This window comes from Hemiscyllium ocellatum, chromosome 23, assembly GCF_020745735.1.
Source record: "Hemiscyllium ocellatum isolate sHemOce1 chromosome 23, sHemOce1.pat.X.cur, whole genome shotgun sequence".
Lineage (NCBI taxonomy): Eukaryota > Metazoa > Chordata > Chondrichthyes > Orectolobiformes > Hemiscylliidae > Hemiscyllium > Hemiscyllium ocellatum.
This window is the reverse complement of record NC_083423.1, coordinates 11,843,992-11,856,020: the sequence shown is the minus strand read 5'-3', so window position 1 is coordinate 11,856,020 and position 12,029 is coordinate 11,843,992. Positions and strand designations below refer to the sequence as shown.

The 12,029-nt window shown below is 41.6% G+C and overlaps 1 protein-coding gene across 4 annotated transcripts in view; it reads left to right on the top strand.

Moving 5' to 3' along the window:
- The window catches only part of usp6nl (USP6 N-terminal like), a 252,354-nt gene that overhangs the window by 186,470 nt on the left and 53,855 nt on the right, over positions 1 to 12,029 (top strand). For all 4 annotated transcript variants that reach the window (XM_060842684.1, XM_060842686.1, XM_060842685.1 and 1 more), the window contains one exon: positions 9,303 to 9,397. In XM_060842684.1, coding sequence (XP_060698667.1) covers positions 9,303 to 9,397 — 95 coding nt within the window. The remainder of the gene's footprint in view (positions 1 to 9,302; positions 9,398 to 12,029) is intronic.

The window sequence follows — 12,029 nt, the reverse complement described above, 5'->3', positions numbered from 1 at the left end:
CTAGAGGAAGGACTTGAAAGCTGGGTAAGCAAGTTTGCGGATGACACAAAAGTCGGTGGAGTTGTGGATAGTGAGGAAGGAAGTGGTAGGTTACAGCGGGATATAGATAAGTTGCAGAGCTGGGCGGAAATGTGGCAAATGGAATTCAATGTAGCTAAGTGCGAAGTCGTTCACTTTGGTAGGAATAACAAGATGATGGATTACTGGGCTAATGGTAGGCTACTTGGTAGTGTGGATGAGCAGAGGGATCTTGGTGTCTATGTACACAGATCTCTGAAAGTTGCCACCCAGGTAAATAGTGCTGTGAGGAAGGCATATGGTGTACTGGGCTTTATTGGCAGAGGAATTGAGTTCCGGAGTCCTGAGGTCATGTTGCAGTTGTATAAGACTCTGGTGAGGCCTCATCTGGAGTATTGTGTGCAGTTTTGGTCGCCATACTATAGGAAGGATGTGGAAGCTTTAGAACGAGTGCAGAGGAGGTTTACCAGGATGTTGCCTGGAATGGTAGGAAAATCTTATGAGGAAAGGCTGAGGCACTTGGGGCTGTTCTCATTGGAGAAGAGAAGGTTTAGGGGAGATCTGATAGAAGTGTATAAGATGATTAGGGGTTTAGATAGGGTAGATACTAAGAACCTTTTACCGATGATGGAGTCAGGTGTTACTAGGGGACATAGCTTTAAATTAAGGGGTGGTAGGTATAGGACAGATGTTAGGGGTAGATTCTTCACACAGCGGGTTGTGAGTTCATGGAATGCCCTGCCCGTATCAGTGGTGAACTCTCCTTCTTTATGTTCATTTAAGCGGGCATTGGATAGGCATTTGGAAGTTATTGGGCTAGTATAGGTTAGGTAGGACTCGGTCGGCGCAACATCGAGGGCCGAAGGGCCTGTACTGCGCTGTATCCTTCTATGTTCTATGTTTGACCAGGTTACAAGTACACCTTCCATGGCAAATAAGTCCTAACATGTGACTTGAACCTGGAGCTTCTGGTCCAGAGGTAGGAATGCTACCACTGTGCACTAGGCCTCTTAAAATATATGTAAGCACTCAATGTGGCGAATAAGCTTCATGAGGTACAAGTGCAAATAGCCCTGTGGGAATAATGTACTGTCATTAATTGAAACAACCTTGGCAGTATGTTTCTGTACTTGTATTGTAGTCCTTTTGAAATGAATGCAAGCACTGAATTTGCCACCTTAATTGCCAGTGGAATCTGCATGTTAACCTTAAGGCAATCCTGAACTAGGACTTCAGAGTCATTTGGGCTTCACATTTCCAAAACCTTTCCCTATTTAGAAAATAGTTTGTCTCTATTTTTACGAAAGTACGTAACTTCTCACTTTCCCAAATAGGATTTCATCTGCCTATTCAAGTCGATCTGCAGCCTCCCCAGTTTCTCAGCAGTATCTGACCCTCCACTTATCATGGTATAACCTGCAAACAATGCCTTCAGTTCTTTTGTCCAGATTGTTAATGTATAACTTGAATACTTGTGGTTCCAACACAGACCCCTATGGAATGCCACTGTGAAAACGACCTCTTTACCTCTAATTTCTGCCTTCTGCCAGTCAGTCAATTCTCCATCCACGTCAGTACATTGCCCCTAATACCATGGACTCTTATTTGGCAGATTACTGTTAGGTACCTTGTCACTGGCCTTCTGGAAATCCAAATAGATCCCATCTATTGGCTCTCCTAATAGATTTATCAAGTATGACCTCCATTCGACAAAACCATGCAGACTCAACACTATTTTACCATGTACCTCCAAGTACTCTGAAAACTCATTCTTAATAATGGACACTCAAATCTCAGCAACAACTGAGGTCAGGCTAACTAATCTATGGTTTCCTATGTCCTTTTCTTCTTAAACAGAATGTTACATTAGCCATTTTCCACCCTTTTGTAACGCTCCCGGACTCTAGTGATTTCTGAAAGATCATCACCAATGCCTCCACAATCTCCTCAGCTATCATCTTCGGACTCTGGGGTGCAGCCCATCTGGTTCAAATAACTTATCTACCTTCAGACCATTTAGCTTTCCCCCACACCTTCTCTTTAATAATGGCCCTCTGCCCCAACTCACTTGAAGTTCTGTATGCTACTGGTGTCTCCCGCTGTAAAAACTGATACAAAGTCCCTATTCAGTTCCTCAGCCATTTCTTTGTTCCCTATTCCTACTTCTCGCCCATACTTGTCCATCTGTATATATCTAAAATATATTTAAAAATACTCTTGCAATTTTAAAAATATTATTAGCTAGCTAAATTCTCAAATTTCATCAATTTTTTTTTTGTTATCCTCTGCTGATTTTTAAAGGCTTCTCAATCCTCTGGTTTCCCAATAATCTTCTTTACTGTGCTTTTTTTTTTGCTTTTACACTGGTCCCCTGACTTCCCTGGTCAGCCATGGTTGACTCATCTTCCCTTGGTATGTTTCTTCTTCCTTGGGATGAATTTGTGCTGTGCCACTCAAATTATTCCAGAAAATGCTGTCATTCCTGCTCCCTGCTAGGCTCCCGTTCCAATCAACTCTGGCGTGCTCCTCCCTCATATTTTTCATTACCTTTGCTCAATTAAAGGGAGTTGGGGGGCTGAGTTGAGTATGGTTGCCATTACAAAAGAGAAAGTGTTAGAAAAGCTAAAAGGTCTTAAAATTGATAAATCTCCTGGCCCCGACGGGATACATCCTAGAGTTCTTAGAGAGGTGGCTGAGGAAATAGTGGAGGCATTGGTTGAGATCTTTCAAAAATCACTGGAGTCAGGGAAAGTCCTGGATGATTGGAAGATCGCTGTTGTAACCCCCTGGATTTAGTAAGGGGAGGTCATGTCTGACAAACCTGTTGGAATTCTTTGAAGAAGTGACAAGTAGGTTAGACCAGGGAAACCCAGTGGATGTTGTCTATCTAGACTTCCAAAAGGCCTTTGATAAGGTGCCATACGGGAGGCTGCTGAGCAAGGTGAGGGCCCATGGTGTTCGAGGTGAGCTACTGGTATGGATTGAGGATTGGCTGTCTGACAGAAGGCAGAGAGTTGGGATAGAAGGTTCTTTTTCAGAATGGCAGCCGGTGACAAGCGGTGCCCCACAGGGTTCAGTATTGGGGCCGCAGCTGTTCACATTATATATTAATGATCTGGATGAAGGGACTGGGGGCATTCTAGCGAAGTTTGCCGATGATACGAAGTTTGGTGGACAGGCAGGTAGTACTGAGGAAGTGGGGAGGCTACAGAAGGATCTAGACAGTTTGGGAGAGTGGTCCAGGAAATGGCTGATGGAATTCAACTTGAGCAAATGTGAGGTCTTGCACTTTGGGAAAAAGAATAAAAGTGTAGACTACTTTCTAAACGGTGAGAAAATTCGTAAAGTCAAAGTACAAAGGGATCATGGAGTGCTAGTTGAGGATTCTCTAAGGGTAAACATGCAGGTTGAGTCCGTGATTAAGAAAGTGAATGCAATGTTGTAATTTACCTCAAGAGGGTTGGAATATAAAAGCACCGTTGTACTACTGAGACTTTATAAAGCTCTGGTTAGGCCCCATTTGAAGTACTGTGTCCAGTTTTGGTCCCCACACCTTGGGAAGGACATACTGGCACTGGAGCGTGTCCAACGGAGATTCACAGGATGATCCCTGGAATGGTAGGTCTAACATATGAGGAACGGCTGAGGATCCTGGGATTGAATTAATTGGAGTTTAGAAGATTAAGGGGAGATTTAATAGAAACTTACAAGATAATACATGGCTTGGAAAGGGTGGATGCTAGGAAATTGTTTCCATTAGGCGAGGAGACTAGAACCTGTGGACACAGCCTTAGAATTAGAGGGGGTCAATTCAGAACAGAAATGCGGAGACATTTCTTCAGCCAGAGAGTGGTGGGACTGTGGAATTCATTGCAGCAGAGTGCAGTGGAGGCTGGGAATGTCTTCAAGGCAGAGATTGATAAATTCTTGATGTCACAAGGAATTAAGGGCTACCGGGAGAATGCTGGTAGGTGGAGTTGAAATGCTCATCAGCCATGATTGAATGGCGGAGTGGACTCGATGGGCCGAATGGCCTTACTTCCACTACTATGTCTTATGGTAATACCATTATACCTAATTCCGGCCTCTCTCTGAAAGTGCAAGGTGAATTCTTTCATATTATGGTGACTGCCCACTTGGGATTCCTACACCTTCAGCTTCCTTTTCAAGATTGCCTCATTACTCATCACCAAATCCAGAATTGCCTGATCCCTTTGACTGTACTGCAAGCTACTCCAGAACAAATCTGAGAAATTTCACTAATTCCTTTTCTTGAGATCACTTATCAACCTAATTTTCCTGTCCACTTACATATTGAAGTCCCCTGTGATTATTATAGAAGTGCTTTTGTTACATGCCTTTTCTATATCCTGATTTATTGTCTTCCCAACATCCTGATTACTGCCAGGAGTCCTATATGAAACTTTGTCTGGGGTCTTTTATCCTTTTATGGTTCCACAACTCGACATAGGTTCTGCACCTTCTGACTCTATATCACTTCTTGTAATGATTTGATTTCATTTCTTATTAACAAGGCAACGTTGGCTCCATTTACCAATTTGTTGCCCTTTTGATAGGATGTGTGTATCTTTGGATATTTACTCCTCAACCATGATCCCCTTGCAGCAACCTCTCTTTGATGCCCACATCATGCCTGCCAATTTCAAACACACTAGAAGCAAATTTACCTTGTTTTGTATTCTGTGTGCATTTAAGTATAACACCCTCAGTCCTGTGTTGACCATTACCCTGCTTATAGTTATCCCCGTATCTGCATTGCCGGAAGTTAGATTCCTGACCCTTTCCACACTGTCAAAATACTTGTTCTGCACCAAGTGTCCATGAGGAACCTTTGGTAAAACTGACCATTGTGAATCTTAACTTTAAGATGTAACGGAGAAGGCCAAGAAGCAAGCTACATTAGAACTTGTAAGCTGGGAGACAGCTAACTTCAATAGATTGAGGAGATCGAGCTAGGGTAGGATGGAGCCAATGACTGACAAGAAAAGCTGTAGCTGGTTCGTGTATTAATGTTAAGGAAAAGATGTTACATCTAAGAGCTGGGCACATTCCAAAAACAAACAAAGGGTAGGGAACCAAAAGCAATGTTCTTGAGTGACGAAAGAGTTGGACAATATGATGAAACAAATTTGCATGCAAGCAAAAGCCAGGCCAAATGTAGTAAGCTTATAGGGGAAATAATAAGAATATAATACTAGCAAAGACTGATATTCGGAATGGATTGGCCATTAGTATAAAAATAAACGAAAAGATCATCTTCGATCATGGAAGTAGAAAATGGGTAAGAAAGGGTGGGCTGGAGCCTGCTGAACACAGAGGATCAGATTAGATTAGATTTACAGTGTGGAAACAGGCCCTTCGGCCCAACAAGTCCACACCGACCCGCCGAAGCGCAACCCACTCAATACCCCTACATTTACCCCTTACCTAACACTACGGGCAATTTAGCATGGCCAATTCACCTGACCCGCACATCTTTGGACTGTGGGAGGAAACCAGAGCACCCGGAGGAAACCCACGCAGACACGGGGAGAACGTGCAAACTCCACACAGTCAGTCGCCTGAGGCGGGAATTGAACCCAGGTCTCAGGCGCTGTGAGGCAACAATGCTAACCACTGTGCCACCGTGCCGCCCAGGATGATACTGCAATGTGCAGGACTAGCTTCGAAAACTAAGTACAGGTACTTCAGATTGGTGTTTGCTAAAGGAGATGATACTGGGCAAATATCTGAAGAAATGATGATGATAGAAGTAATGGAAGGGGTGAAAGTGATTGGCAGGACTACTGGAAATGACAACTATGCTTTAAGTGAATAGGTCATGTGATGCTAGATGGTTTGTATTTACACAGTTGGTTTTGATTCAAAAGGCAATTTCAAGTAAAAGCAGAAAATGGAAATATTCCGCATGTCTGGCAAATGTTGTAACACACAAGTATTAGTTATGTTTCAGGTCAATGCCCTGTCAGCAGGACTGTATTTTTGATGAATCTGGGATGTTTTTGTCCTTGTTGTCCTTGTCCTCCTCCATCATGACATAGCTGAAATCAATAGATAGATACATCCCTGACATTTCGGTTCTGTGATGATCTGCCTCAGTATACCATATTAGGATTCAAGAATATTCTTCACCTAGATTTAAGGTGATGTGTTCCTCTGATTTATGCCATAATCTGGATTCTTGAGTGAATATACTCTGCTGAGAACAATCATGTTCATCAGTTATTCATCAGATATTCACAGTTGCCATCTTTTTCAAGTTATCTGAATGAAAATTTTGCCATTGTTTGAATGATGCATATGGATGAGTCAAGTAAGTTGATGAGAATTGTAACTACATAGTTTCTATCAGATATGATGTGAAGTAATTTTTAAGGTGGTAAGATGTACTGTGACAGATGCCAGACACTCACTTTTTTACTTGAGATGAAGTTAATGTGATTAAGGTATTTGTCAATTCAGTGCAATCATAGTTCTTTTTAGATGAAACTCTCACAGTGGGTTCTTCGCAGAGCAGACTCTTGGTTTCATCTGTGCTACAATGGTAGGGACATATCTGAATATGTTTTGGGTGTCTGCAGAGATTATTTCGTGCAACGAAAACAGAAATTCCTGGAGAAGCTCAGCAGATCAGTGGACAGAAAGCAGAATCAACATTTCCGGTCCAGTGACCATTCTTCAGACCCTTTTTAACTGGATGCGAAACATTAACTCTGTTTCATCTCAACAGATGCTGCCAGACCTGCTCAGTTTTTCAAATTCACGTTTTTGTTTCAGATTTTCAGAATCCATAGTTCTTTGTTGAATTTTAGAGATTATTTAGTAGTTGGGGATGGAGTGTTATTCATGTGTAGGTCAGTTTGTAAATGGATGGGGAAGATGTTGAATTAAGTGGAAAACTATTGGGAAGCTTGACAAGTTTCTCATAACCCTGTTTCTCCATTGTAAGACTCAAACTAGGAAGAAGGGGTTTAAATTTAGATGGAAGGTAAAGTATTTCTAAATGACCTTTTAATTACCTGGATTTTATCAAAATTGACATTTGACGTGCAACCAACCTTGAAGGAGTAATTTCACAATCTTACGCAGTTTTTAACAAAAAGGTTACTCATTTAACAACTCATTTTCTTTAATGGTTTTTACAGCAAGACTAAGTTTAAAAATTACAATTTTCATCAGTTTGTTGATTTTTAATTGATTGCATTTGTAAGGGTGTAGACTTTTACATCACTTTTTGGATTTTCATGTTTAAAATACATCTGGACTTGAATTTTGTTCGTTTCAATCAAGCGATAACAGCATACACTGACAGTTTTGCCATTGCTGCTCATGAATCTGGACTATAGTTTTTGACCAAAACTGCAAGAAATGTATTTCATTGAAAGTAAAATAATAGATCACATAGATGCATTTAGCAGGAATCTAGAAGAAACGAGAGAAAGGGAAGAATATAAGTATGTGTTGATGGCGTTACTTAAAGAATAGTGCATGGAAATATGTGCTGTATAAGTACTGAAATGAACCAGTTGCACGAAATATCTAGTTCCTGTGCTATTAATCTTTTCTGCTTGACTACAAACTATTACAAGGAGGCATTATTGGATTTTTAAATTTTTGAATGCGTCTTATCAAGCAAGTTGGTTTCAAAAATAATTGACAAAAATGTAAGGCAAGAAATGGGAGATTTTCATGTCATCTGTTGAAATGTAGAATGCACTACTTGAAAGAGAGGCATGAGCAGACTCTGCAGAAACTATCCGAAGACAATTGGACATGCACTTGAAGACAGCTAATTTGCAGGATTGTAGAAGAAAAATGCTGGAGTAGGGGGACTGTATTGGAAAGCTATTTATAAGACTAAAGCATAACTGGTCAAATTGCCTATTTCCTTGTTTTAGGATTCTGAGAAAAACCAAATTGAGATGCAGTAGTCAGTGTCATTTCATAGGGGGCACATTTTATGAAGAGTATAGGACATTAAAGCAGCACTTAATATTTTTCAATTCTGTCATAGTCAAGGGGTACTGAATACCTGTTATGAGAATGTTTAAAATGAGAGAAATTTGTATTCTTCTGGAGTTCTATCCTAAAAATGCAGGATTAAATTTGAGTTCTATCATTACACCACCAACTGACATATCTACGTTTTGATGCATAAATGATCTTTTACAAAGTAGTGACTTCTCCGTACAAAGGATGCAGTTTTATGCAGTTTCACAAAGTACTGATTTCACCATATGAAGGATGCAGTTCAAGTTGTCATGATACAGAGCTTTTCAGGTTGCTATGTGAAGGCATTTGAGCCAAATAGCTGGATATTTGGAAGTATCAAATACATTCACCCAATATCTTATTTATTGCAACCTTAACAGCCAATGGCTGGTTAGTTCAGATGGTTAGAGCATGGTATTAATAACACCTAGGTCCATGGGTTCAATCACCATACTGGCCAGTGCTGCTAGCTTCCAACCTTGGCTTTAATGTTGGATTGGAATTGTGTGTTTGGGAGGGCACGTAGACTTGGTTAGTACTGCTGCCTCACAGCACCAGGGATATGTGTTCAATTCTGTTCTCGGACAACTCTCTGTTTGGAGTTTGCACATTCTCTCTGTGTCAGTGTGGGTTTCCTCTTGGTGTTCCGGTTTCCTCCCACAGTCCAAAGATGTGCAAGTTAGCTGGATTGGTAACCCTAAATTACTCCAGTATCAAGGGATGTATAGGCTAGCTGGATTAGCCATGATAAATGCAGGTTTACAAGGATCGGGGGATGTTGGTCTAGGTGGGATGCTCTTCAGAGAGTCGTTGTAGATTCAATGGGCTAAAGGTTTGCTTCAACAGTGTAGGGATTCTATGATTTAACTTAAACAAAACTTACAAGTAAATGGGCACTTCTATCAAACTGAAATGAATTCACTAATAGAATTTATACGGGTGAGTTTGACAGTTTTGGTTAAGTTCTGTTAGAACGTACTGTGCTGTAAGGGCTATTTTTAAATGGTGAGGAATCCAGTAAGATATTGAACATTTACAACATGAAGAGATTTCCTGTAAATGTTGAATTGTGATTGCTAATTGTTGTATTTCAACAATTTTCTGTATTTTGTATTTCATATTTCTCAATTTTGGATATTCTCTTTATCTATGTCTTATGTTTTCAGAAATTGCATCTTTAATGCTATGCAAAATGCTTTTCTGATCTTGTTGCCAGACAATTAAAACTGTATTGACTGTATATTTATTATTTGGATTATTTTCCTGTTTAGGTTTCTTTGTTCCTGGTTTCCCAAAACTGTTACGATTTCAAGAACACCATGATCGGATTTTGAAGAAGTTCATGCCAAAACTTAAACAGCATTTAGTGAGTATCTAAGTTTTGGAGAACTCAGAGATAAGAAATCTTGTAAAGATATATTACCTTGAATCTTCAGCTTTAGCATAACCATGTTATAACCATAACCATGGCATCATTACAGAGCAATTTCATGCTTTGTTAGTTTAATTCATTGCCACTGCCTGCCCACTCGAGAGAGCGTAAAATAAATTTTCCTAATCAACCTGATCGGAGATGCTCTGACACACATCTGGGGCAGAAGGGATTGAAACCCAGGTCTCCTGGTTCAGGAGACACTGCTGCATTACAAGATCCCTTATGAAACATCTTCTCTTTGCTGTGTCGTGATGTGGAACATCTTAAGATCATCAAAGGCATGATACAAGTCCAAATTTTTTCGATAGCATGGATAGCAAGCTTGACTCTAAATCTGATCAGGTTCCACTCACTGTGCTGCAATGTCATGTCTCAGGGTTGTAATAGGTATTACCTAAGAGCCACCTAATGTTTACAAAATGTTCTGAAACAGCCGAAGAAAGAATAGATTTAATTTTGATAATGTGAAAAAATGCCACCTAGCTGTTTAGAAAATAATTTACTGGGATTTTGGTGGGAAGAAATAACATGCATTTATATCTTAAGGAAGTCTGTTGATATACTATAACCAATTCATTACTTCTGAAGTACTGTGACTGAAAAGTAAGTAGATAATTTCTCATCAAACTGGTCAAATTTGTCGTTGCACACCACTAGAGCAGGGGAGACTTGAATCCAGGCCTTCTCAGGTAAGGGCACTGCCACTGTGCTACAAGAGCCCTCTGAAAAATAGATAAAAACCTGGCAGCCAAACTGCACACAGGAAGGTCCCAGAAATGTTGAATGGTTTACAGGAATCAATTGAATTCATTTTTGGTGCTCCTGTTAGAAATTGATGAGCTTAACATTGGCAGAACTTCCTGCTCTTTTAAGTAATGCCGTGAAATCCTTTACGTTTATCTGAATAGACAGGGCCTTGCTTTCACATCTCGCCCAAAGACAAAATTTCTAGCAGAGTAGCATATCTTCATAATTACAGTGAACTGTTAACTTGGTTAATGTTTCATGTTCTAAAATCAAACTCTGAACCAGGTGCACAGGGAGTGCTCCGAAGTGAACTCGACTGATATGATTAGAATTATTGAAGCAAAATGTCACATCGTAATGTTTTGCAAACTATGTTGAAACCTGAAATGAAATAGAAATGTTTTACCTCTCTATTTTTGAGGAAATTAGATGCTCCTTTGCGATGTATAATTGTTGCTAGATGGAAAGTAGTTGCCTGAAAGACTGGGTTTCTTTCTAAGTTTTATTGTTAAGTCCGTGGTAGGGTCAGTGAGTACTAGGTTCAAGCTTCACTGTAGAGATATAAGTACAGTATCTATCTTGGTGCACTGAACGTGTGCTGTGCTGTTGGAACTGCCGCCTTTAGGGTGCAACATTAAACCATGGCCTCATCTTCCCTCTGAGGTGAACAAAAAACACTACACTTTAGATCAAAGGATTTTTGTTTCTCGTCTCCTTGCCAACATTTATTCCTAGCTGAAAATATGTTGCTGGAAAAGCGCAACAGGTCAGGCAGCATCCAAGGAACAGGAAATTCGACGTTTCGGGCATAAGCCCTTCATCAGGAATGAGGAAAGTGTGTCCAGCAGGCTAAGATAAAAGGTAGGGAGGAGGGACTTGGGGGAGGGGCTATGGAGATGTGATAGGTGGAAGGAGGTCAAGGTGAGGTGATAGGCCGGAGTGGGGTGGGGGCGGAGAGGTCAGGAAGAAGATTGCAGGTTAGGAAGGCAGTGCTGAGTTCGAGGGATTCGACTGAGTCAAGGTTGGGGGAGGTGAAATGAGGAAACTGGAGAAATCTGAGTTCATCCCTTGTGGTTGGAGGGTTCCCAGGCGGAAGATGAGGCGCTCTTCCTCCAGCCGTCGTGTTAGATTAGATTAGACTTACAGTGTGGAAACAGGCCCTTCAGCCCAACAAGTCCACACCGACCCGCCGAAGCGCAACCCACCCATACCCCTACATTTACCCCTTACCTAACACTACGGGCAATTTAGCTTGGCCAATTCACCTGACCCGCACATCTTTGTGACTGTGGGAGGAAACCCCTGTTGTTATGGTCTGGCGATGGAGGAGTTCAAGGACCTGCATGTCCTTGGTGGAGTGGGAGGGAGAGTTGAAGTGTTGAGCCACGGGGTGGTTGGGTTGGTTGGTCCAGGTGTCCCAGAGGTGTTCTCTGAAACGTTCCGCAAATAGGCGGCCTGTCTCCCCAATATAGAGGAGGCCACATCGGGTGCAACGGATGCAACAGATGATGTGTGTGGAGGTGCAGGTGAATTTGTGGCGGATATGGAAGGATCCCTTGGGGCCTTGGAGAGAAGTAAGGGAGGAGGTGTGGGCGCAAGTTTTGCACTTCTTGTGGTTGCAGGGGAAGGTGCCGGGAGTGGATGTTGTGTTGGTGGGGGGTGTGGACCTGACGAGGGAGTCACGGAGTGGTCTTTTCAGAATGCTGATAGGGGAGGGAAATATATCCCTGGTGATGGGGTCCGTTTGGAGGTGGCGGAAATGACGGCGGATGATACGCTGTATATGGAGGTTGGTGGGGTGGTAGGTGAGGACCAG